Below are 25,657 nucleotides of genomic sequence, written 5' to 3'. Positions count from 1 at the left end.
CAGTCTGGGATCCTAGGGTGCTGCTGTCACCGGTGTCTCCCCCATCCCAAGGTTCTCCCACACCCATGGAGCATCCTGTAGTTGGTGTCACTGGGGGGGGGGGGGGGGGGGGGAGGGGGTGTCCCACTGGTGGGTGCTGGGGTGGCCCCACTGGGAAGAGAAATGCCCCTGGGGCAGCCCCAGGCTACTGCTGGGGTGGAGGAAGCGGATGCTGCAATGGGAGGAGGAGGTAAGGTCCTGTGGGTGATGCAGGTGCCTGCCCAGGGCTGGGCCATGTCTGGTCTCTGGTCTTGGTACCCAGGGCCTGCAGGAAGGAGCACAGAAGGAGGATGCTTGTGTTGCAGGGAGAAGGGGCTCAGACCCGGCTCCCTCGTGCTGCTGGTGCAGGATGCTCCGAGCGCTCTGTTTGGGGTGTTCCAGCCTGGCTTTGCCTCTTCCACCCTCCCCTGCTTGGGGCATGGCCCCGCTCCACGGTGTCAGTGTGGAAGGTGCAGGCCCCCACACCATGACCTGCTCTGGCATCCGTGGTCCTGCGCCTCCTCCTTGGATGCGAGCGAGCGCTGGTGGAAGCACAGCCTCTCAGCTGGAGCTTTCCATTTCCAAAGGGAAAAATCTTAAACCCAGGCCAGGAATGGGGAATTTGGGGGGTTTGGGTGGTTTTTTTTTTCCCCTCTTTGCTTGGCAACATAAGCTGCATCCCTGACAGCTTTACATCGAGTTTACCATGGCAACCTACAGCAGCCCAGCGTTTCCAATGCCCCATCCCTGAAGTGGGAGAGGAGACGAGCCCTGGTGGGTGCTGCTGAGGGGCTGGGAGTGAAGGATAGTGAATGGGGTGGCCTCTTGTACTGCTGCAGCCAGGCACATGCTTGGGGAATGGGATAAACTGTCCTCCACATGGCCTGAGGGTTGCTCCATGGGCCTGATCCTGCCTGGCGAGCGGGTGGGATTTGTGGCTCCGGGCAGGGGATGTGGTGGCTGGTGTTGCTCTTCCTCAGCACGGTGCTTTCCGCCCTGGATAGCGGGAGATGTCCAGGCTGGAGCGAGATGCAGGAGGAGCTGAGGTGTGGATTTCTCTCTCCTCCATGGGTGTAGAACCCAGCAGAGCTTGCTCAGGGCTTGCTGTGCTGGGGTGGGCAGGATGGTGTTCACCATGGGTCTGAGTGTGCTGAGCCAGGAGGATTCATGCCCTTTCCTACTGGCCCCGGTGCTCAGGCAGCATCTACAGCCTGGTGTGTGCTGGGCGCTGGTGCCATGGGCTGTGCCACCCGCCGTGGGCTGTACCACGCAGCCTGGCGTGGCTGAAGGTGTCGCACGTGGCGTGGCTTAGATACCCCTTGTCCCTCCGAGCATCCCGCTTTCCTCTCCTTCCTGCTTCCTCCTTGTGTCCCGCTCCGAGGGCTGCTCCGGTGCCAGCCCGTGGCCACGTTCCCAGCCAGGACAAGGTCTAATGTGGCTGTTTGTTATTCCGGGCAGGTTTGCCTGCAGCACCACATCGGCTGCTCCTTCCCGGAGCCTTCCTGCTCCTGTCCCCAGGCCCATGGATCAGGAGCATCCGTGTCCTTCACGCTGCCACCTCCAAACTGCTCCTGGTCTGCAGCCACCCTTGTTCTGCTCAGGGATGCTCTTTGGGGGGTGATAATGCATCGCTTGGGGGTCCCATGCAGCCATTCCCACACAGGGCAGTCAGGCTTCTCTTGGGTGCTCCCCTCTGGGCTCTGCTTTCTTGCCCTGGTTCCTAAGGGACCCTCAGGGGGACCCTTCTGCCTCTCCAGTGCCTGGGGGGCTCTGGGAATGAGTTATTGGAGTTGGGGACAGGTTGCTGGATGCTGCTGGAGTCATTAGGCGCTCGTTGGAGCGTTGGCTGTTAGGGAAGGCTGAGTGCAGCGCCCTGATTGCCTGGGATGGATGCTTCCAGCCTGTCCTGTGGGGCAGGAGCAGGTTGATGCTCTGACCCCAAACGGGGCTGGAGGAGGATGCTCGGAGCGGACAACAGGAGCTTTCCTCCACCAGGGTCCCTCCTGTCATTAGAGCAAGCCCCTGGGGCTGGAGGTGCTGGGCATGGGCTGGTGATGATGGGTGCCCCTGAGCTCCTCCAGGGGTAATTATGGACTAGGCTGTACAGTGTTAATTAACTGTCTTAGCCTCTAAGCTCTCATCAGAAGTTCTTGGTTGCTATGAAAGAGAGGGGAAAATGAGTGTGGTGAGGTGGGGGGAATGAAGCTTTTTACTCTTAATCAGCAGGAGTCTGTTTAATTGGACCTGTGCCCTCCTGCCCCCTGCTGCCAGCAGCTTCGTGCCTCTGAAACATAGATGAGCTCAGCTCTGTGAGGAGCCATGGGGTGACCGGGCTGGGTATGGTCGAGGATGCTGGGTCGGGGATGCTGGTGAGCTCTGCTTTATGGGGCAGCAGCGATGCTCTGCCCGAGGGTGCGTGTTTGGGTGCCCCAGGAGCTGCAATGCATTGAGGGGAGGATGTCCCTGTGCTCCCCATCCCTCTGCTGCCTGCAGTCAGTAGACAGGACCCTCCTGCAGTGATGTCCCTGAGGTTCCGTTGGTGCCTGTTGCCTCCTGATAACACCAAGAGCCGCCCTGGGTGTTGCTGGTGGGGTTGGAGCTCCCAGGGACCAGGGTGTGCAGGGAGGGGTTGCAAAGCTGGTGTGATCAGGGTTGGAATTGGGGGCATTTGTTGCAGGGTGCTGTCGGGATGGTCCCCTGATGGTCTGGTGCCTGTCTGGGATGGCTGGTGCATCCCCTGTGCTCCTGGGAAGCAGCGATGGATGTTTTCCCTCCTCCTTCCCATCTCTGCTTGCTCTGTTGCCTCTGATGCTGCCTCAGTGACCGTTCCCCATTTGTTATTCATTTATATCGCTCTAGGAAAGGTTTCATTTTCTCTCCATAAAGAGCCTCCCTTGCAGGCTCTTTGCCTCTGTAGTGCTGCAGAGGTGCCTGGGAGCATCGCTGCTGCCATCCGAGCTTGCATCAGAGAAAGCCTTTTCTTTCCCCCTCTGACCAAAGCAGCTCCCCCTTCAGTGGACCCCTTCCACTGGAGCAGGTTGCTCCAAGCCCCTGTGTCCAACCTGGCCTTGAGCACTGCCAGGGATGGGGCAGCCACAGCTTCTCTGGGCACCCTGTGCCAGCGCCTCAGCACCCTCACAGGGAAGAGCTTCTGCCTAAGAGCTCATCTCGGTCTCCCCTTGGGCAGGTTAAAGCCATTCCCCTTGGCCTGTCCCTACATCCCTTGTCCCAAGCCCCTCTCCAGCTTTCCTGCAGCCCCTTCAGGCACTGGAGCTGCTCTCAGGTCTCCCCTTCAGGAGCCTTCTCTTGTCCAGGCTGCCCCAGCCCAGCTCTCTCAGCCTGGCTCCAGAGCAGAGCTGCTCCAGCCCTCGCAGCATCTCCATGGCCTCCTTTGGACTCACTCCAACAGCTCCACATCCTAAAATTCCCATCATAAAGCCCTTTAGGTTGGAGAAGACCCACAAAGCCATTGAGTCCCACCGTTAACCCAGCAGGTTTTATCAGCTTCTCTGCTTCCTGCTGAATGATTCCACTGATGGAAGGTCTGGGTGCTGCGAGCCCCATCCTGTCGCTGCCGTCTCTCGGGATGCTCTCTCCTACCTGCCAGCACTGCTGTGATCCGGTGCTCCCGGGCCAGCAGCCCATGCAGGAAGCAGCTGTTTTCCACTGCTGAGGTGTATTTTTAACCCCCGGTGAATGGGAGCGTTTCTGTGTGCCGGGCGGCCGGGCTTGAGTGAAGAACCACCTGGGAGCTCTTCCTGCCCGGCCCCCGCGCTGCCGATGGTTTTCCCTGCACTCAAACACCCCACACAGCCCATGCCGAGCCTATCCCTGCTCCCTCCCAGCCCAACTCCTGCTCAGCCAGGTTCTATGGTGACCCCCGGGGCTGGATGAGCATAAAGGTGCCTCTAAACCACGTTCCTCCTGGTGGGTGCCCATCCTTGGGTACCGCTGCATCCCGTGTGTTTATGAGGAGGCCTTCCGACGCTGATATTTTTGTTTCCCATCCTTGTTTTTGCAGCTCCAGTTGCTGTGGTATCCAGGGAGCCCTCCTCCTTCTGCAGGAGATGCACGCTGGTCGTTGCTAAGGTCGCCTCCGCGGTAACATGCACATCCTGTTTACACCTTTATCCGGAGAAGTTGGGCTTGGATAGAGGCACCCTCTTCACCCGGGCAGCCCCCAGGGAAGGGGCCGTCCCGAGCATCCCCTCACCAGAGCCTCGAAGGAAGGTGCTGCAGGAGCCGCCAGCCGCAAGATGACGAACAACGTGGCCGACCACCACCCCGGGAACTCGGTTGCTGAAGGCAACCATGAGGGGGACTTTGGTTGCTCCATGGTGGAGCTCAGGAACCTCATGGAGCTGAGGAGCGCCGAGGCGGTCGCCCGGCTCAATGACTCCTATGGCAGCGTGCAGAACGTCTGCAAGAGGTTGAAGACGTCGCCGGTTGAAGGTAAGCGGCTGCCCTGTGCGGGGGGACCACTTGCTTGGGTGCCTGTGGGATGCAGCTGGTGGCTCCGACAGCGTGGTCCCATCCCAAGCCTTGTGGGAGGTGGCTCCCTGCATCCAAATGGAATGATCACTTAAGGCAGAGAAGGAGGCAAAAGAAGTGAAGCATCTTCCCTAGGGATCCCTTGAGGCATAGCCTGGAGCCCTGCATCCCCTGGGAGGTGGGATGCAGGCAGGGGCGAGGAGCTGATGGGGCATAAGAGGGATGTGTGGGAGCTCCTCTCTGCTGCTGCCCCCCAGGTCAGTACCAACCGTTCCCCTATATAATCTTAGTGCTAATGGAGGGCTGTGTGTGGTGGGGGTGAAGGAGAGTGTGAAGGTAGAAAGGGCTGTGTGGAGCATATCATCCCTTACCAGTGAGCAAGGGCAGGCACTGGGTGGCTGTGGGTGTCTTTGCACCCCTTCCTTGGCATTAAAAGAGGGGGAGAGAGCCCCTGCTTACCTGGGCTTGGGAACAGGATGCGGCCCCAGGGCGCTGTGTGGGCTGGGGGCTGTGGCTGTGCCTCGGCGCTGAGAACTCGGTGTTATTCTTAGCGCTGTAAGCTGGGGATTAGCGTGTTTCCCAGCTGTGAGCGGGACCGGGAAGGAGAGACAATATCGGGATGTCATTAGAGAAGGGGGGGGAGTCCCGGTGGAAATACCAAGTCCAGGTCACAAAACAATGTGCTTGGCTTTGCCAAAGTGGGAGCGGGATCCTTGGGACTGGGAGGAGAGGGGAGGGAAGGGAGAGGACCCGAAAGGCTCGGCCGTGGCCCTGTGGCAGGGCCGCCCCTGGATCCGGGCGCTGCTTCCAGGCAATGATGCGTGTCGCTGTGTCTGGTGTCCCCAGCGCATCCCTGCCTCTGGAGCTTTGCTGTGTGTCCCAAACGCCGTCCTGTTGAGCACTGAGAGCGAAGAAAGGGGATTTCCTATAAGCTGGGTTTTTTAGGAAGGGATTTTGAGGCCTGAGTCACCTCCACCTGATCCCATCGGAGTGAGGTGTTCGGCTCCAGCTGTGTCTCTAGGGTGAGACACCCAGGGAAACCCCAGCAAGGTTGGAAGCTGCAGGCTGGAGCATGTCCCTGCCTCGATGCATCCCTGGGGAGGTAGGGAGTGGGATCCACCGGCTCTGGAGAGCTTGGGGGGTGTGTGCAGGTGGGATGCCCCAGCTGGGGTTTAGAGGATGACATGGAATGTGGGGAACACCAGCCACATCTTGGCGTGTGCAGGGTGGGATCTGTGTGTGAATTCCCCCTAGGAACTCATAGAATCAGAGAACCACGGAATGGTTTGGGTTGGAAGGGACCTTAAAGCTTATCCAGTCCCACAGGCAGGGACCCCTTCCACTAGAGCAGCTTGCTCCAAGCCCCTGTGTCCAACCTGGCCTTGAACACTGCCAGGGATGGGGCAGCCACAGCTTCTCTGAGCACCCTGTGCCAGTGTTCATGATGTGAAGGGTGAAGGTTTTGCCACCCAAAAGCAGCTTTCCCAGCCTGCAAGGTCTCTGATGCAGGGGGGTGTTCTCCTGCTGTCCCTTGTGGCCTCCATCCAAAGCTTCCCATCCACATCCCCACTAACCGGGTCCCCCCAGCCCCTGCAGTGGCCCTGGTTGGGAGGGACTTGCTGGCAACCTGGAGTCATGGTGCCCATGGCATCTGCTCTTTGCAATAGGTGAATTGGAAACCCCAGCACCTCCCAACCTGCCCCAGGAGGGTGTGGGAGCTCTGGGGTCATGCCTATGGATGGGACATAGGCTTTGGAAGGAGCCACGTGTGCAACCTTCCATGCCCTGTGGCAGCATCCCGCATCCTCGTGCGGGAGCACGTGTGTGCCCGGCGCACGCGGTGCCTCCCCAGCCCTGGCGCTGAGTCAACCCACAGCAGTTAGCCACATTTTCCATCCATCCATCCGGCTGCAGACCTTGGGATGGGTGGGAATCGGGGCTGGGAGATCCCAGGATCCTGCTGCCTCGTCACGGCTGGGTGGGGACCGGGCGCTGCTCCAGCGCATCCCCTCCCTGCAGCCGGGGTGTAGTCTCAGCAGAAAGTGGGGTGCGTGGAAGGGGAAAGGGATTCATCCTGATGCTTCCTTCTGGATGGGATGGCAGAGCTGTCCCAAGCAGGAGGAATTGGTCCTCCCCGGAGGGCATCGCTGCCAGGCTGCTCCAGGCACAGGGATGCATCCAGGGCCAGTGTTGCTGCTGCCTGCCCGGTGCATCTCGGGAGCTGGCAGCAGCCCCATGGGCCATCTTAAGGTGGAGACAGCTGGGGGGGCTTGGTGCAGGGCTTGGTTAAGGTGGTGCTAGGCATGGGGGGGGGGGGGGGGCTGTTCTCACCTGGGACCCCATTGGCTTTTTAATGGCTTTTAAATGCAGGGGATGACCAGAACAAACTGTCTCCGATTGCTGGCCCATGCCCTGGGATGGGAAGGCTCCTGTGCCCCCCTTTTGCCCCCCTTTTGCCCCCCTTTTGCCCCCCTTTTGCCCCCCTTTTGCCCCCCTTTTGCACCATGCTCATAGCACTCAGCTGAGCTCAGAGACTTTCCCATTGCACCAGGTCAGTCGTCAGAGTGGCTGCTCCTTGGAGCTGGCAGGAAAAGAGTGAAGGCTGCTTTTGCCCCCTTTTTGCCCCCTTTTTGCCCCCTTTTTGCCCCCTTTTTGCCCCCTTTTTGCCCCCTTTTTGCCCCCTTTTTGCCCCCTTTTTGCCCCCTTTTTGCCCCCTTTTTGCCCCCTTTTTGCCCCCTTTTTGCCCCCTTTTTGCCCGCTTTCCCCCCCCGTTTCCCATGTCCATAGGGCTGGGCTGAGCTCGGAGACTCTCCCGCTGCGCCGAGCCGGCCTCCGGAGCGGTGGCTGCTCGGAGCTGGCAGGAGAAGAGGGATCAGGTGGCTCCGGCGGCTCCGAGCACCGCTCGCGGTGCCAGATTTACGGCTAATTTGATGCCGCCTGTAAACAAGGCGGGCAGTGCCAACTGGCGTTAACCGGCACTCGGGCTCTCGGTGCGGCTGCAGCACCGGCGAGAGGCGGCTCATCCTGCCCCATTGCGGTCCCTGCGTGCTCCCTGCCCCATGGAGGGACAGGAGCCAAGCTCTTGCATCCCCTCTGCCTGCTCCCCGTGCCCCTGTGCAGGCAGGGTGCTGCTCCTCACATTGGGGTTTTGTTCCCATCTCCGTCCCTCCTCTCTCCAGGCTTGTCTGGGAACCCAACTGACCTGGAGAAGAGGCGGCAGGTCTTCGGGCAGAACTTCATTCCTCCCAAAAAGGCCAAGACGTTCCTGCAGTTAGTGTGGGAAGCGCTCCAGGACGTCACGCTCATCATCTTGGAAATCGCAGCCATAGTCTCCTTGGGGCTGTCCTTCTACCACCCGCCGGGTGGTGACAATGAACGTGAGTCCCCTGTGGTGGTGGTGGGACTGGTGGGGGGGACCTGCTTCAGCTGCCGTGCAGGAGCAGGGCTTTGGGATGCATGCTGTCTCTGGCAGGCCATCATGTGGGTCAGTGTAGTGCAGATGGAGCTGGGAGCTACTTCTGCTCATCCTTGGGATCCTTGCCATCCAGGCACCTGCATTGATGGATGTGTCTGGGCATAGCCAGCACCATGGCACAGCTCAGAGCTATTCCTTGCTGCTCTCTCAGAAGATGCTCAAAGAGCAAGAGCCCATCTGGTCCAGTGGCCTCCCAAGTCCATGGGGCTTCCCTTTTGCTTTGGACATAGAGGGACCATGCTGGCTGTCCCCTGGTAGCTCCAACTACGACACCCCACATGTGGTGGTTGGGCAGTGGTGTTGGATAAGTTTCTCCTTCCCGGTGCTGGAGGAGGTGAGCAGGAGCAAGGATCCGGAGGTGCAGGAAGATGGTGACTCACCCAAGGGTCAGGGAGCAGAGGGAGGCCTGGGTGCTCCAACTGGGAATAGAAGCTGGTTGTCCTGGCTCTTTCAGCCCAACCTCTGCCAAAAATGAGTAGTAGGAAGGAGAACACTGAAAGGAATCAGATGCCTCCAGGGAGGTAAAACCCCTCTGCTGGGAGCAGGGGAAGCCCTTGGAGCAGCTCAGGGAGGAGTGATTGTCTCTATTCATGTGTCACTCAGTGGGGAGCGGGTACAAACAGGGTTTCTCCTCCGCCTGCAGTGTGTGGCCAGTCTGCGGGCGGCGTGGAGGACGAGGGCGAGTCGCAGGCCGGCTGGATCGAGGGGGCAGCCATCCTGTTCTCGGTGATCATCGTGGTGCTGGTGACGGCTTTCAATGACTGGAGCAAGGAGAAGCAGTTCCGGGGCCTCCAGAGCCGCATCGAGCAGGAGCAGAAGTTCACGGTCATTCGCAAGGGGCAGGTGATCCAGATCCCGGTGGCGGAGATCGTGGTGGGAGACATCGCGCAGATCAAGTACGGTGAGTGGGGATGCATAGGGGCTGCCCCTCTGCTTTGGAGCCTGGGGCTTCCTCCTCTCTGCTTTGCCAGCCCTTTTTGCCTTGAGGGGAAGTGTTGCCTCCTCCAGTGGTTCTATTCCGCAGCATCCCATGGCCAGGAGCAATGGGAGATGCTCCTGGGGAGGTGCTGGAGCTCAGCCAGGCTCTGCACACAACATTGGGTTGCTTTAGTGACCTGTTGGATGCAGAAAGGATTCCTGTCCTTGTTGGTGAACCATTCCTTAGGAAGGAGATGTTGGGCTAAACTAGGTCCTGCTCCTTGCTTACCAGGGGGAATGCTCATCCCATGCAGCTCCTGGCAGGAAGGAGATTGGTCCAACACAGTCTTCGTTTTCACACAGAGCTTTTCCCTTTTGCCTTCCTTGGCTGATGTAATGTGTAGCAGTTTGTATGTATCAGGAGGCTTTGGGCTGTTGACTCAGTCAAACCAGACGGGAGAAGCACTGATTGAGCAGAAGCCCTCCCAACAAATGCTTTCCTACATCAGGGAAGATTTTGGACCTACTGGATATCATCTTATAATAGCCATCTGTCTTAGAATACCCATCTGCTGCGTCTCCCCTCCCTAGATTTGGTCTGAGATTGAATTCTGACTCCTTTTGCTGATACACAGAGCATCCTTCCCGCACTGGGGTGGGCAGGGTGAGCTGTGCTGACCCCCTCTCTGCTCCTGTCCTAGGTGATCTCTTGCCAGCAGATGGGATCCTGATCCAGGGCAATGACCTGAAAATAGATGAGAGCTCCCTGACGGGGGAGTCAGACCAAGTCAAGAAATCCCTGGAAAAAGACCCCATGCTGCTCTCAGGTGAGGAGCTGCGAGGGGTTTGTGCTGGGTTGGGGAGGAGATGGGATGTGGTGCTGGTGTCCGGTCTCACCGCGGCCTCCCTTCTGTGCCAGGTACCCATGTGATGGAGGGCTCTGGCAGGATGGTGGTGACTGCTGTGGGTATCAACTCCCAGACAGGAATCATCTTCACTCTTCTGGGGGCAGGAGAAGGAGATGAGGAGAAGAAGGTGAAGAAAGGTAAGGAGATCCATTGAACCTGCCCTTTCCCTCCTTTTGCCTTTCTCCCTTTCCTGGGAAGCATCCACTGCTGTGTGTCAGGCTGCCCCCACCTCTGTGGGGTGCGTGTTAGTGCCCATGGCCCAGGCAGGTACAGTGAGCTCTGGAGGTGCAGGGGGATCCCTCCCTGCTCCCTGAGGAAAGCCTCCAAGCACCCAGATCTCGGCTCCTTTGGACACGGCTCCAACTGTCTCTTCTCCAGCAGCCGCAGCCTGGAGCTGTGGGATGTGGGGGGGGAGGTCAATGCTCAGAGGGACAAGTGGCCTAGAGCGATGCCTCACGGCGCTCATTGCGCAGCCTTGGTGGGAAGGTGAGTCCTGGCTGTCCATAGGGTGATAGAAACCCATCCAGAGCCTTGGGACGATCTCTGCTGGCATCCCGGAGCTCCCTGGTGATGGAGGCAAGAGGGGAAGGAGGGTTGGGGAGCAGCCCGGCAGGCTGAGGTGCTCCTCACTGTGCTGGGAGTCGGTGCCTCGGTGCTCACATCTCACTGCTTACTCCCCTGCTCTGTGCCAGCTTTAAAGCCAGCATCGGCTTGGGGAGCTCCTGCTCTCCCCCGTGTCACTGTGCTCATTGGGAGCAGCCGTGAGGTGCGGGGAGCTGGCAGGAGGGAGCTGCTGGCAGCAGCACCAGGGAGCCCTTCCCGGGATGTGATGCCAGGTGCGGGGAAGCATCCGGATCCGCTCCAGGCCGTGTCTGTGCTGGGCTCCTGCAGCTCTGCTCGCCCAGGCCGGGCAGCTGCCTTCCATCGCTGGCACTGGGAGCTGAGGAGCTCTTGGGGTTTAGCTGCCAGCTTGGAGGTGGGAGTAAGGGATGAGCTGTGGGAATGGTGCTGGTGCGGGAACAGAGGCTCCCAGGCTTGGTACTTTCCCAGCCTTTGCTCAGCCCCACAGCAAACCAGCTCTGTGCCTTGCAGCCCTCAGCTGGGGAGTGAAGTGGGGCAGGGGCTTCACCAGCTTGTCCCCTTCATGGTGCCAAGGGATGATGGGGAGAAGTGCGTGAACCCCTTGTCACTCCAGGCTTGCTTCAACTGCAGGAGCCCCATGTTGTATAGAGGCACACATGGGACCCCCTTGCCCATCACACATGTTGGGGCAAAGCCCCTCGCTAGGGGTGTCGTGCTGCCCATGGCAGGGGACAAGTCTATGCCTCCTGTGTGCATCCACTTGCACCCACAGCAGCGGGAGGTAGGGAGCACAGTGCCTGGCACGTGCTGCATAGAGAACAAGCTCTGCTGCGTGGTTCCTTCTCCCCGAAGGTCTGAGACGTCCCTGGGCACACTTGGAAGCACTGCCGAGGGTTGCAGGAGGTGCTTTGCAGGTGGGGAAGCCTGAAGCCTTAGGGATGGGGTGCCTAAGGGAGCACAGGGCGCTCCGGAGCCTTGCCAGTGCCGCCAGCTATGGACCGAGTGCGGTGCCAGCAGGGAGCTGAGCCCTGTGTATGGATCCCACCAGAGCGTGTGCGGCCCCTTCGGAGCAGGGCTGGCCCTGGGCTGTCCCAGCAGCCGGATGATGGCCGTGGGTCCATGTGCTGAGCCCTCCACCCTTTCTCTCTTTGAACAGGTAAAAAAAGCGGAGCCCCCGAAAACCGCAACAAAGGTAACCAGCCTCTCCATCCTTTGAACCAGCACCACACTAACTACTGAGCATTCCTCCTTCCTTCCTTCCTTCTTCTCATCAGTCTGTGCTCTTTGCTGCTCCGGCGGGACTCTCGCCTCGTTGTCCTGGGAGAGGGTGCAGCGGTCCCGTGGCCGGTGGCCCCAGCACGGTGCCCTCTGGTACCCACCCTAGGGCTGTGTGTAGCTTCGATGGGGCTGGCTGGCTTTCCCCATGGCCACGTTGCCCTGCCTAGGGCAAAGCTCTTGTGCAGGAAGGACAGGGCTCTTGCAGCAGCCTGGACCACCGACAGAGCATCCCTTTATTATCCATGTTGACATGAGCCTGGCAGTGCCCCTCGGAGGCTGTCCCTTTGCAGGGCTTGTGTTGGGGGCAGAGATGTGGGTCCCCTGCTGCTGTGCGTGGGCTGACGTCCCATGGGGCCTGGCCAACGTGACGGTTGTACCCTCTCCTCCCATGGCCTCGACTCCGTGAGCGTCTCCTCGCCAGTGTTTCTCACACTGTTCTTTGCAGGCTGTGGAGGAAGCCCATCCCTGCACCTCTCTCTCCACCTCTCTCTTTCTTTCTCTCTCCTCTCAGCAGTTTGAGTTTCCCTCCTTCCCGTCAGACTGTGTCCGGGTGCTTGTTCTGTCCGTGTCGGGTCTGTTGTAACCGTGGAGGTGTCCGATGTGGAGCTGCTGGGAGCTACCAGGCTGGCTCCAGCAGCAGCCAGGAAGGGACAGGTCCTGGGGGGCCTGCAGGCAGCTTTTGGGGGGGGGTCCCACCCTCTTCCCATCCCTCTCCAAAGCTTCCAGCTGAGCTGGGGCTCCTGGTGCAGGCCTTCAGTTGGACCAGGCCATGATAGCCGCTGAAAGCCTGGCTATCCCGGGTCCTAAAGATGTGATGGATGGCACAGGGCTGGGATCCAAGGAGCTGGCTCACTCCTCTTCAACCTCCATCCCAATGGCTAACCGTCCCCCTCCATCTCACCCCCTCTGTCACTCCCCTGGCAGGTGATTGCTGCTGAGCTGCCCACAGGTGGCACTGGGAGGGACTGGGGATGCTCCTCAGGAGCCTGGGAGCACTGGAGGCTCTCTGGGGTCAGCCCAAAAGGCTCCCCATCTGCTGCACAGTGCAAAGCAGCCATAGGGGAGGCTAAAAGAGACCTGCTTCCACCCCAGACCCTGGCCAGAGGGTTTCTTGCAGTGCTGCCTTAGAGGTGTGACCGGTGCCAGTGTCAGCTCTGAGGATCCTTTATCCATAGGGTTGGGGTAGATAACAGAAAACTGCCCCATAGGGAAGAGGCAGGGCCCTGGGACAGGAGGTTTCCATGTGCTCGGATGCGTGTGTCTTCGGGAATGGTTCTTGTTCTGGGTTTTCTCTCTCTCACCACCATTCTTCTCAGTGGTGTCCCAGAGGTTTTCCTGGTCTCTCTCCTCTTCACACGTGGTGTCTTGTTTTACCTTGGGCTGTAGCTAAAACTCAGGATGGTGTGGCCTTAGAGATCCAGCCCCTGAAGAGCCAGGAAGGGGTGGAAAATGAGGAGAAGGAGAAGAAGAAGGTGAAGGTGCCTAAGAAAGAGAAGTCTGTGCTGCAAGGGAAGCTCACACGCTTGGCAGTCCAGATTGGGAAGGCGGGTAAGTGGCCCTCCATGGGCTGTCTCCTTGCTGTCCCCTTGCCCAGCATCCCCTCACCTCCTCCTCTGCCTCTTCTTCCCCCAGGGCTGATCATGTCAGCCATCACGGTCATCATCTTGGTGCTGTACTTCGTGATCGACACGTTTGGGGTGCAGCGGCGGCCCTGGCTGGCAGAGTGCACCCCCATTTACATCCAGTACTTCGTCAAGTTCTTCATCATCGGTGTCACCGTGTTGGTGGTGGCTGTGCCTGAAGGGCTCCCGTTGGCAGTCACCATCTCCTTGGCCTACTCTGTGAAGGTGAGACCGCGGTGCAGTGGGGTCGCCATGGGTATGATGAGGGGATTCAAGGCTTTGGGCTCTGACTCGCCTGGTTGTGGTGCCTGTTGCAGAAAATGATGAAGGACAACAACCTGGTGAGGCACTTGGATGCGTGTGAGACCATGGGCAATGCCACCGCCATCTGCTCGGACAAGACGGGCACGCTCACCATGAACCGCATGACGGTGGTGCAGGCTTACGTGGGGGATACCCACTACCGCCAGATTCCTGATCCCGAAGCCATCCTGCCCAAGATCCTGGACCTCATCGTCAACGGTGTCTCCATCAACTCAGCTTACACATCCAAGATCCTGGTGAGCTGGAGAACCGCAGCCTTGCATGCTGGGCTTCCCGCCTGCAGCTCCCATCCTGCTGTATCCAGGTTTGGCATTGCGTTTCCTTTCCTTTCTCCCCTCCAGCCACCCGAGAAGGAAGGGGGGCTACCCCGGCAAGTGGGGAACAAAACCGAGTGTGCCCTGCTGGGTTTCGTGCTGGACCTGAAGCAGGATTACCAGGCTGTGCGGAACGAGGTGCCAGAGGAGAAGCTCTACAAGGTCTACACCTTCAACTCGGTGCGCAAGTCCATGAGCACGGTCCTGAAGAACAGCAACGGCGGCTTCCGCATGTACAGCAAAGGAGCCTCCGAGATCATCCTCCGCAAGTAACCATCCTCCTTCAGCACACTGGTCCTCTCTCCATCCCATGGGCTTTAGGCTGAGATGCCCCATGGAGCTGTTTGGTGGGGGGGGCTGCAGGGTGAAGGGTGCCCAATTCTGGAGCAAGGAGGTGCCGCTGTGCGATGTGTTTAACTCTTTTAGGGTGACTTTGGGAAAGGGATGGGGAACCTGGGTGACCGGGGGAGCAGATGCTGGCAGCATGTGCTCCTCCCTCACCCTCCATCCCGCTCCTGCGTTAGGTGCACCAAGATCCTGGACAAGAACGGTGACCCCCGGGCGTTCAAGGTGAAGGACCGGGATGAGATGGTGAAGAAGGTGATTGAGCCCATGGCCTGCCACGGCCTGCGCACCATCTGCCTGGCGTTCCGGGACTTCCCTGCCGACGCTGAGCCCGACTGGGACAGCGAGAACGAGATCCTGTCCGACCTCACCTGCATTGCTGTGGTGGGGATAGAGGACCCTGTGCGGCCAGAGGTACCGAACCCACCTCTGCCCTGGCTCCTCTGCATCCATCTCTGAAGTACCCCACGCTACCAGCTCCATCCTGCAGGCGTTTCTGTCCCCTACCTGCACAGAATGACCTGGTGGCAGGGTGGTTCTGCCCAGTCTTTCCCCCCTGTTGCTAACAGGGGTCTGTGCATTAGGGTTCTACATCAGTTGAAAGGTGCAGAGAGGCACCATGCAGGGCTGATGCAGCTGGTTCCTCCCTCGCAGCTCTGCCTCTGCCGGGGCAGGCAGCTGGGCTAATGCAATAAGCCCTCCAATACCTGCCTCCTGATTACATTTTGGAGCTTGCCCCCACGCTCCCGCCTTGCTTGCATCTTTCCTGATTAGATGTTCAAGTATCTGGGGCTGGGAATTGCATTACAGATGCCCCGTCTGCACCGGCTCTGGAGGCCACTGATTCGATTTGCTAATTTCTCACTAATATCCTCTTCCCCCACCGCTCTGTAATGGCTAAACCCATTAGTGCTGCTGGAGCAGGGTGGCTCAAGTGCCCCCGTTTTGATGGATCGCCTGGCCAAGCCCTGGCGCCCAGCACCGCAGCGTGATGGGGGGGAGGCAGCGTGGTTGCCTTCCCCTTGGGGCTGGAAGTTCTCGTGTTGTCTGTGCTGGAGGAGCTGCTCTGGACACACACATGAGGCTGGGAGCAGGGCAGGCATCTTCTCCAGTCCCTGGTGGCTTTCCCTTGCTGCTTGTGCTGGTGCTGGAGGGGGATTTTTGGTTCAGCATCACATCCACAGTGTGAGCACTGAGCTCTGGGTGGAGGCAGGTTCCTGACCCCACCAGGGCCCTTTCCAGGTCCTTTTAGGGAGGATGGGAGAGGAGCTGCCTGTTTCTGGGGATACTTTGAGCATCCAGACCCATCTGTCCTTGTCCCCCAGGTGCCAGATGCAATCCTGAAGTGCCAGCGTGCCGGCATCACTGTCCGGATGGTGACTGGGGACAACATCAACACCGCCCGTGCCATCGCCACCAAGTGTGGCATCCTGCTGCCAGGGGAGGACTTCTTGTGCCTGGAGGGGAAGGAGTTCAACCGGCTCATCCGCAACGAGAAGGGAGAGGTGGGAGGGCAGCCCCAGGGCCTGCTCTGCGGGGAGGGGGGGGTCGGTGTTCCTCTTATCTATGGGTAAATGCAGCTGGTCCCTCTGCTTGCTGGCATCTGTACCCAGTGCAACTGCACCGTTCGGGTGCTTGGAGGTGGAAGCTCTGTCTTGTAGCATCACAGAATGGTTTGGTCTGGAAAGGACCTTAAGATCACCCAGTTCCAGCTGCCTGCCATGGGCAGGGACACCTCACACTAGGCCATGTCACCCAAAGCTCTGTCCAGCCTAGCCTTGAACGCTGCCAGGGATGAAGCATTTACCACTTCTTTGGGTAACCTGTGCCAGGGCCTCTCCACCCCCAAAGAACTTCTTCCTTATCTCCAACCTGAACTTCCCCTGTTTCAGTTTGAACCCATCATCCCTTGTCCTATCACTACAGTCCCTGATGCAGGTCCCTCTCCAGCATCCTTGTAGCCCCCTTCCAACACTGGAAGCTGCTCTGAGGTCCATCCTCGTGGCCTCCTCTGAACTTGCTCCAACAGCTCCATGTCCTTACATGAGGACACCAGAACTGCACACAGTGCTCCAAGTGAGGCAGAAGGTTCCAGGGGGGCTCCTGCCCTTTCTCACACCTGCTTTGTCCTGCAGGTGGAACAGGAGCAGTTGGACAAGATCTGGCCCAAGCTGCGTGTGCTGGCGCGCTCCTCCCCAACAGATAAGCACACGCTGGTGAAAGGTGAGCTGGTCCCTCGCAGTGTCTCATCCTGCTTGGCACGGGGACTTTTGCAGCCTGGACCCTGCCCTTGGGGCTTAGTTTCCTCTCAACTGCTTGTCTCTGTTCCAGGTATCATCGACAGCACCATTGGTGACCAGAGGCAGGTGGTGGCTGTGACCGGGGATGGGACCAACGATGGCCCAGCTCTGAAGAAAGCTGATGTTGGGTTTGCTATGGTACGGATGGGCAGTGGGTTTTCCACTCTCTTTGGGTGCAGAACTAATGGCACACTTGGTTATTCTCATATTTCTGGATTAGTGAAACTTGATTTGGAGGCTTGGTTTAATTCTCATTAAATTCATAGCAAAAGATTGATGAGAAGCAATCAGTGGGATGCTGCCTTATGGCTGGGCTCCTCTGTCCCAGCTGCAGGGACCACATCAAGCTAAAGGTGCCCTGGTACTTGCAGGGACCTGCCTGGCCCTGATGGCTGAGCTGTGGGGTCAGTAACTCACCCAGTAAGTCATCCTTGCAGTTCTTCACCCAGGCTTCTCATGTGCAGGAGCAGCCCTGCCATGGGGCCAGGCACTGGGCTTTGCTGGGGGCTAAGTGCTGGACCTCCAGAGAGTGGGGAGCAGAGGGGACAGCTCTGTCCAGCTGCATCTGAAGCTCACACCCTGCAGCAGCAGCCTGGGTGTCCCTGCCTGAGACAGAGCCGGCTCCTTACGAGCCTCAGTGCATTCAATCACTGCAAAGCGAGCGCCTCTGTGTGCCAGCGGGGAGAAAAGCAGCGAGCTCAGCTCCCGCCGAACAAACGTGGCCAATGTGGGGCTGAAAAGCAGCACTGACCCAGAGCCCATGTCTGGTCTTGAAGGCTTCGCTGCTAAGGAGCCTCTGCACACCGAGTGCTGTGGTAGAACTCGCTGTCAAACACAGGCTGGGCTCCGGCTCCTCGGGCTCTGGTGGATTTCTCTCTTGGGAAGAAGCGGAGCCAGGCGGATGCCAAGCATGGAGCTTGCTCCGTGACTCACCCTGTTGCTTTCTCCCTGCTCCTCAAGGGCATCGCAGGCACGGACGTGGCGAAGGAGGCTTCGGACATCATCCTGACGGATGACAACTTCACCAGCATCGTCAAGGCGGTGATGTGGGGCCGCAACGTCTACGACAGCATCTCCAAGTTCTTGCAGTTCCAGCTGACCGTGAACGTGGTGGCCGTCATCGTGGCCTTCACGGGGGCCTGCATCACACAGGTAAGGGGGTGCTGGGCTTGATGGGAGGAGAGTGGAGGCTCCTGCGACATGAGGAGGGAGAAGAGGGTGGTCTTGGTGGTGTGATGTGTTCTTCCCCCCCCCATTCTCTCCGCAGGACTCGCCCCTGAAGGCTGTCCAGATGCTGTGGGTGAACCTGATCATGGACACCTTCGCCTCCTTAGCCCTGGCCACAGAGCCCCCATGTGAGTCCCTGCTGCTGCGCAAGCCCTATGGCCGCAACAAGCCGCTCATCTCCCGCACCATGATGAAGAACATCCTGGGGCACGCTGTGTACCAGCTCGCCATCATCTTCACGCTGCTCTTTGCAGGTGAGCTTTGAGGCCCCAACAAACAGGAGGGTGGTGACAAAGGGGCAGAAGTCCCAGCCCTGCATCTCTTGCTCTTCATTGTCACTCGGTGAACTTGTGTTGGCCAGGACAGAGCTTATTTAATCATAGAACCATGGAATGGTTTGGGCTGCAAAGGACCTTAAAGCTCTTCCAGCTCCAACCCCTGCTACAGGCAGGGACACCTCCCACTAGAGCAGCTTGCTCCAAGCCCCTGTGTCCAACCTGGCCTTGAACACTGCCAGGGATGGGGCAGCCACAGCTTCTCTGGGCACCCTGTGCCAGCGCCTCAGCACCCTCACAGGGAAGAGCTTCTGCCTAAGAGCTCATCTCAGTCTCCCCTCTGGCAGGTTAAAGCCATTCCCCTTGGCCTGTCCCTACAAACCCTTGTCTAAAGCTCCTCTTGAGCTTTTTTGTAGCCCCTTTAGGTACTGGAAGGCTTAACAATAGCAGATGGGAAGCAGGAGGGTAATAAGGAAGAGGGGGTTTAGTTCTAGAGCCGGGGAAGCAGCTTTTCAACATCTTTAAGCATTCATTGGAGCTAGCACCGGGGGACTCCAACTGGGTCAAGGGATTATCAGCAAGAGCCTGGGATCCTAATTCCACCTCCCGCAGTGCGAAGTGGAAGTGAGGAGCCAGGATCTCACCTTCTCTCTTCCCTGTCCTTCCCCATCCCCTCCCCAATCCCACTTGTCTGCTTAGGGGAGAGGTTTTTTGACATCGACAGTGGCCGCAATGCCCCGCTGCACTCCCCGCCCACCGAGCACTACACCATCGTCTTCAACACCTTTGTCATGATGCAGTTGTTCAACGAGATCAATGCCCGCAAGATCCACGGCGAGAGGAACGTCTTCGAGGCCATTTACCGCAACCCCATCTTCTGCTCCGTGGTGCTGGGCACGTTTGCAGCTCAGGTGAAGCTTTGGGAATGAATGGTGGGGCTGGGAGGGGACCGTGCCGCAGGAGGACCGGTGTCTGCTGCAGTCACTGCCCTCAGCTCTGTTCTGGCCCTTTATTCTGCTCCAGCAGCTTCTTGGTGACACAAAGCCTGGTTATCGGGGTCCAGAGTGTGTTGGGAGGTGCCAGGGCCGCTCAGCGCGTCTCTGGTGTCCTGTGAAGTTAATAGCATAGGTCATAGATCATTGAATGGTTTTGAAGTTCATCCACTTCCATCCCCTTGCCATTGGCAGGGATGGCTCACACATGTTGCCCAAGGCTCTGTCCAGCCTGGCCTTGAACACTGCCAGGGATGGAGCAGTCACCACTTCTCTGGGCACCCTGTGCCAGCACCTCAGCACCCTCACAGCAAAGAGCTTCTTCCTTTTCTCCAACCTGAAACTCCCCTGTTCCAGTTTAAACCCATCACCCCTTGTCCTATTTGAGGTCCTTGGCTCCTCTTGTGATCCCTGGGAAGTGGGGAAGAGATGTGTGGCCTTTAGGGGACCTCGTGTGACTTGTTCTCTCCTGTGCTGTAGATCCTCATTGTGGAGTTTGGGGGGAAGCCGTTCAGCTGCTCCGGGCTCACCCTCAGCCAGTGGTTCTGGTGTATTTTTATCGGAGTGGGAGAGCTCCTCTGGGGCCAGGTAAGAGCCAGTGTGAAGAACCCACCATGTGCCATGCACTTGCAGCCCAGCCTGCCTTCCCCTCCTCATCCTCCCTGGTGTTTGCTCAAGGGGGGGATGCTCCATCCCAGCAGTGAGGAGGAGAGGTTGTTCATCTGCTCCTTCTTCCCACCCTGCTTCCAAGCAGTGGTATCCGGGTGTCCCAGCTGAGTCCTGGCAGTTCGTTGCTTGCCTTTGGTGGTGGGCTCCACGCAGCCCCGACCTGCAAGCTAAGGAGCTGCTCTCTCCCTGCCTCTCCCCAGCTCATCTGCACTGTCCCAACCAGCCACCTGAAGTTCCTGAAGGAAGCTGGGCATGGCATCACCAAGGAGGAGATCCCAGAGGAGGAGCTGCCTGAAGACGTGGACGAGATCGACCACGCTGAGATGGAGCTGCGGCGCGGGCAGATCCTGTGGTTCAGGGGTCTCAATAGGATACAGACACAGGTACTGTGGGGCAGTGGGGATGGGGTGGGGCTCTTCCTTCTCTCTCTTTCCTTCTTTCTCTTTCTCTCCAGGGGCTCTGCCTGGATAGAGGCTGCTGCTCAGAGGATGCCATCACCTCCTGGGCTAGACTTCTCCCACCACCCGTGCCTTTCTGGTTGGGGAAGCAGGACAGCCTGGGTTTGGGCCAGGGGAGGCACAAGCCTGTTCCCATGTGGAACACAGTGTCCCGCAGCCTGAGGCTGGATGTGCTGCTGATGGGCACCTCATGCAGCAGAGGAGGGTGCTCGGAAGCTGTGGGGCCAGGGCACAGGAGCCTCCAGGGCTCTTGGAGGTGTCAGCTCTGACGCTGCTCCTGGTCACTGTGGGGATGCTGCTCCCAGAGGGGAATGGGCCCAAGAGGAATCTGCCTGCGTGAGACCCTTGCTGGTCTCACTCCTCTGCTGTCCTTCCTGACAGCTCTTTGGCCAAGGGCTCTTGCCACCCCTCCCTGCCAGTCTGCAGTCTCCTGGCCTGGAGCTCTTGGCCCCACAGCAAGGAAAGGGAGGAGAATCAATCTGTTAATGTGGTTTTCTACATCAGCTCTTTCTCTCTGACTCAGATTTTCCTGAAAGGGTGTTTTTTTTAACCCTGGAATGCTGCTGGGCAGGGCAGGGAGAGTTCCCTGCAGTGAATCACTGTCTCTTGTCTTTCCTTGACGCTGGGGCAGAGGTGCCCCATGGAGGAAAGCTGTAGGTCCCCCACGTCCCCTGGCATGCAGGGCTGCTCTGAACCTTCTGTTCATCCTCCTCTGCTCCTCCAACAGATGGAGGTCACCAAAGTGGCCCAAGACACGGAGCCAGCACAGCAGCCGTTTTGTGCTGTGTTAACTTTGCTTCTCTGTGAGCTCTTGCCTTGATGTTTTCATGGTGAGGGAGAGCCTTGACTCCCTTCCTGTGGTAAGGGGCAGATGGGCTTTTCTGCAGCCCAGGGCAGTGCATGGGGCTGAGCAGACAGATCTCTGTGGCTCATTCACATTGAGAGATGTGCTTGGAGCACTGGGCTGCTTTGGAAGGGTCCAGTTGCATATGAACAGCTGCAGTACCAGTGGCCATGTGTGCTGCTGAGGCTGAGCCTCACAGGTATCTCCCTGCAGCCGTGATGGACCTGGGCTGAAATGAGCTCTTGCAATATGAAGGACGGTCCCGGATGCTGGCAGGTCCTGGAGCCTCTTTAGCAGCTCCTTCCTCTGCCGTGGAGCAGAGAAGCGAGCAGGTCAACCTGAGCATCCTGGGGCTTCTGTCCTGACTCGGCGCGGGTTGGAGGAGAGCACAGGGCTCTTTCCTGCAGGACTCCTGTGCACTCAGGAAGGGAGGTCCCTCTGAGGAGGGGGATCAGCCTGGAGGAGTGAAGCAGTGTGTAAAACACCCCCAGGGTGAGCATGTGGGGCTGGAGGAGGTGTCCCTCCCTAAGGAGCTGTGCAGCCGAGGCTGCTCTGGTCAGGATGGGGCTGGAAGCCACAGTGGTACCTAGATGCTGCTGGGTTCCTCTGGCCTCAGTGCGCAATGACAGAGCAACTGTGGCTCATCCACTGAGGGTGCTTCCTTGCTGCATCCCTGCAAGTCCTGTGCAGAGCGTGAGCCTGGGGGAGAGGCTGGAACATCTCCCAGCATGGCTGGCTGCCATGGAGCATCGTGTATCCCAGGATTCAGCCCCCCATGTGCATCCCATGGGGCTGAGGGCCCAGAAACCCTTTGCCAGTGCAGTTTTCCGGACCACCGGCTGCCAGCTCGCACCTCTGCCCACCCTCTCTCTTTCTCTGCTCCTCCTCCAGATTGTCAGGATAACCCAAGGTGTTGCCTCTGTCGCTCCCCTCCCACCACAGTCTCCTTCTTGGTGGTGGGCTAAGCCCTGTCCCTGTGAGCCTGGGACCTCTCCTCTGCTCCCAGAAATGCCAGCCACAAACCCGGTGTGGGTTTATGGGAGTGCGGGGTGGGGGGCTCCCTCCTCCCCACCTCTCCATCCTCCTTCTTCCTTCCTGTCCCTGTGTGTCTGCCCAACCTCCCTGCTCCCTTCCATCCCCATCCCCTCTCCCTGTCTCTGGCCGGGGCGACGCTATCTCACTCTCTGGTTCTTTGCAGATGGACGTAGTTTACACATTCCAGACCGGCGCCTCCTCTTTGCAGGGAGCCCTCAGGAGACAGCCTTCCATCGTGAGCCAGCACCACGATGTAAAAAATGTTTCTAGCCCAACCCATGTAGCTCTTTCCTCCGTCAATTCCACTCCCACCACTTCTGCTGTTGCTGCTGCTGCTGCATCTCCTCCTGTGGGCAGTGAGTGATAGTCTATTACAATGCATGACTTCTAATAACCACAGAGAGCACCTGCACCAACCTAACCCAGCCTGTTCTCTCTCCCTCTAAACCTTGACTCACACTCATTTCCCAAATGAAGGATGGGGCGGGAGAGCAGTTTGAAAAAGGAATAGTTTTTATGCAGTTGCATCTTTAACCCTGGTCCTTTCCCCCCACCCCATCCCTTGTTGCTTCCTCCAGTTTTACCTCTTCTCCTCCTTTGCAGGACTGATGTTTGAGTCCACCCTCCTGAGGGGTGCCAAAACTGGTGGTTCTAGTTCAGAGAACCTTTGTGTTCACGAGCAACTAAAAAGCATTGCTGTGAAAAGGGCACACTGCACCCAAAAGGTGTCATTGCCTTCCCATGCAGCTCTGCCCAGCCCTGGGATGCCCCAGGAGGGCAGGGATGGGCAGAGACTTTGCTTTACCAAAGCTGTTTGGAGGCAGAGTGGCCGTTCAGACCTTCCCACAGCAGTCAGTGTGCTACTGGGATGAGCTGAGCCGTGGTAAGGGGCTGCCTGTGTGCTCCCTGCCTCTTGCATGGCTGTGAGAAGGGCTGTTTGCTCCTCGGCTGGGTGAGCAGCCGGTTACCGCGGCTCAGCCGGCCCATGGTGATGCATCAGAGCTGCCCGGAGCCTTGCAGCTCAACCTGCTGTTTGAGAGCTGGCTTGTAAGCAAGCAGCATCCCCATCCTGCCTGTGAGCTTGCATGCTGTGTGAGATGGGGCTGAGCGAGCCCTGGAGCTCGGCGGCGACAGCACCGGGCTCCACCGGTGCCCAGCTTGTTCTGCACACGCTGCAAATCAGTGTGTGCAGACCAGACACACGCGACTCTCTGCATGCAAATGGAGATGGAAAACGTGGCCCTGCTGAACACCAGTGGGAAAGCTGGATCCTGGATCTAGCTGTGGGCTTCCAGTCCAAAGGAAAGCCCTCTCTGGTGCAGTGCCCCTCTCCGTGTTCATTGTGATATGTATATACAGGCTTGTGAGCACATGAGCGTGGATTCTCTCTCTTCAGGGCTGTGCCAGGCTGGCCGTAGGTAGTGTTTCTTTCCTGGATAATTGGCTTTTTTTATTGCACAGTCATTTTCTGTGTTCTCCTCTTATTGAAGAAAGACCTTTGGTGACTTTTGGAATAGCTTTCAGTCTCCACTGTTTGTGCACTGTGGGAGAGAAGAGAGAATTCCTGATCATTTTGTTTTCTCTCTGTTTAGCTGATGCTGATGCTTGATGTTGATTCTGTTTAACCCCGGTGTTTCTGAAGCAGCGCAGCTGCCTTCTGTTCCTGACTGCATCCGTGCACCACCGAGACTTCCTAATGGGAAGAAAACCGGCTTAGAGGGGTCTCAGGGTAGTGGGCTTGGGTGGGTGAGACCACACCATGGGTTTTTTGCAGTCTGTGGATGAATGTTCTCCCTGATCTGCAGCAAGGGACTAGATAACTTGGATAGCTTGTGCCTTTCCAGGCAGCAAACAGCTTGACAAGAAGCTAACCCAGGTTGCTAAGTCTTCCCTCTGTTTCCTGCCTAGACTTCTCTCTATTTCCCTCTGCTGCTTCCCTCTCCTCTCTCTCAAAGCTCCACTTCCCTCCATACAGATTAACAGTGTCCCTCTGCCTTCCACTGCACTTCTGAGGGATGTGCCCCTCTGGAGTGCTGGAGGAGAAGGAATCTCAGGAATGACCCTCAGGAGATGGTTTGCAGGGCTGAGCTGGTCTCCCATGGGGGTTTTGCCCTGCTTTGAAGGAGCTGGGCAAAGCAAGTCAGGGTCAGTGGTGGAGCTGCTGCTGGCTTCCCACAGAAGATGTCATTCCCATCTCCATGTGAGCAGTGGGATTTGCCCAGCACATTGTGGTGCTGCAGCACTGGTGTGAAATGAGAAGGATGGAGGTTGTGCAGGTTGTGGGTGGAAAGGAGGGAGGTGGGATGTTGGCTCAGTGGGGAGGATTTTGGTTTTGGTTTTGCTCTTTCAGAAGGCAATTCCTTACTGTTGGGTTCCTTTGACAAGGGAACAGCTGAATTAATTTCACAGCAGTTGCTGACAGAGATAGTTAAATCAAAGTAAGAAAAGCTTCAGGAAAGCTGTGGCTGAAGCTTATTGCTAGAGCAGTGATTTCTTGTGAGCAGTGCTGAAGTTTATTGAAGGCAGGGATGCGGTAGATGGGGTCTGGACTCACCAGTGCTCGAGGTGGTGGGGTAGGAAGGGCTTCTGTGAAGCTACTCCTGCCTCTAAGCTTGTACCAGGCTGCCCAGTTCCCTTGGGCTCTCTTAGTTGTGGTTGGTTCAGTTGACTTTGCACACTGCATTGTAGGGGCAGGGGCTTTTATCAGTGCTTGCAGTTGCTGTTGTTAAGGCGTGGATGATGTGACAGGTTCTTGGTTGAAGGTGGCCTGCTTGGTGGTCTCCTTTGTGCTGTGCGTTCACACTAAACACTGAATTTATCCTGGATCTGACTGTGGGGGTTAGTGCAGCAAACACAGCTCTGGATCTCTGGGCCCAGCTACATAAATCTTCACTTTTGCAGGCCAGCTGGTGCTCCAGCATCCCGGGGGGTACCTGGCCCACTCTCATCACCTCATGAGTGCTTGTCATCCAGCTCATGTGTGCGTGTGCAGCTCCATTGGTGTGTGCAGGGCTGGTGTGTTTGTTTCCAGCTGGGATGTGCTGAGCCTGTGCCTGGGGGTGCCACGTTGCTGCCCCAGGTAGGGCAGCACCATCTCTGAGCCAGATGGAGACTGGATTCAGCCCTCCTGAGAGGGGAGCCCTGGAGCATCTCCCAGGTAAAACCTCCAGGGATCCAGGCATGAGACTCTTCCTTGGGCTGCCTCTCTGATCTGGTTTTGTGAATGCTGTTTGTGCTGATACCAAAGATCCCCAGCAGGCTCTCGCTGGCTGTGCTGGTTGGTGACTTCCCTCCTATCCTGCCTGTGTACCAGACCAAGGTGGACACTTTAACCCAGCTCATCTCACCAAGAAGAAGGGTGTAATCTCTGTTCACCCACCAGATCTGCAGCCCATTCACAAAGAAGTGGCAGAACAAACATCTTTATTTGCCTTGTCACCTTGCAAGGGGATATCTGAATCAGCAGCTCTGTGCTCCCTGGGCAGTGGCTGGGTGATGGGGAGGTTCTCAAGGTGTAGCTTAGGGATGCTGCAGAGGAGCATCCTTTTTGTGGGATGTGTGATCTCCTCCGTTTTGCACCCC

At 58.1% G+C, this 25,657-nt stretch overlaps 1 protein-coding gene across 7 annotated transcripts in view; it reads left to right on the top strand.

The window, feature by feature from the left end:
* The window catches only part of ATP2B4 (ATPase plasma membrane Ca2+ transporting 4), a 44,246-nt gene that overhangs the window by 13,419 nt on the left and 5,170 nt on the right, over window positions 1–25,657 (top strand). For 3 of the 7 annotated variants that reach the window (XM_061471850.1, XM_061471852.1, XM_061471851.1), the window contains exons 2-20: window positions 4,040–4,470; window positions 7,689–7,886; window positions 8,628–8,885; window positions 9,604–9,729; window positions 9,822–9,947; window positions 11,549–11,584; window positions 13,057–13,218; window positions 13,303–13,517; window positions 13,610–13,852; window positions 13,958–14,199; window positions 14,455–14,689; window positions 15,601–15,780; window positions 16,411–16,498; window positions 16,607–16,713; window positions 17,536–17,727; window positions 17,843–18,056; window positions 18,777–18,988; window positions 19,550–19,657; window positions 19,939–20,121. In XM_061471850.1, the coding sequence (XP_061327834.1) occupies window positions 4,275–4,470; window positions 7,689–7,886; window positions 8,628–8,885; window positions 9,604–9,729; window positions 9,822–9,947; window positions 11,549–11,584; window positions 13,057–13,218; window positions 13,303–13,517; window positions 13,610–13,852; window positions 13,958–14,199; window positions 14,455–14,689; window positions 15,601–15,780; window positions 16,411–16,498; window positions 16,607–16,713; window positions 17,536–17,727; window positions 17,843–18,056; window positions 18,777–18,988; window positions 19,550–19,657; window positions 19,939–20,121 (3,321 nt within the window). In that variant the 5' untranslated portion in view covers window positions 4,040–4,274. Of the gene's footprint in view, window positions 1–4,039; window positions 4,471–7,688; window positions 7,887–8,627; window positions 8,886–9,603; window positions 9,730–9,821; window positions 9,948–11,548; window positions 11,585–13,056; window positions 13,219–13,302; window positions 13,518–13,609; window positions 13,853–13,957; window positions 14,200–14,454; window positions 14,690–15,600; window positions 15,781–16,410; window positions 16,499–16,606; window positions 16,714–17,535; window positions 17,728–17,842; window positions 18,057–18,776; window positions 18,989–19,549; window positions 19,658–19,938; window positions 20,122–22,238; window positions 22,432–25,657 lie in introns of all 7 variants that reach the window. The other 4 variants (XM_061471857.1, XM_061471854.1, XM_061471856.1 and 1 more) reach the window with 4 other exon arrangements.

Source organism: Pezoporus flaviventris, unplaced genomic scaffold (assembly GCF_033815535.1).
Source record: "Pezoporus flaviventris isolate CSIRO_AGI_PZ_B2104156 unplaced genomic scaffold, CSIRO_AGI_Pfla_v1 ptg000069l, whole genome shotgun sequence".
In the NCBI taxonomy this organism is placed as follows: domain Eukaryota; kingdom Metazoa; phylum Chordata; class Aves; order Psittaciformes; family Psittacidae; genus Pezoporus; species Pezoporus flaviventris.
This window is presented reverse-complemented; position numbering and strand designations above follow the sequence as displayed.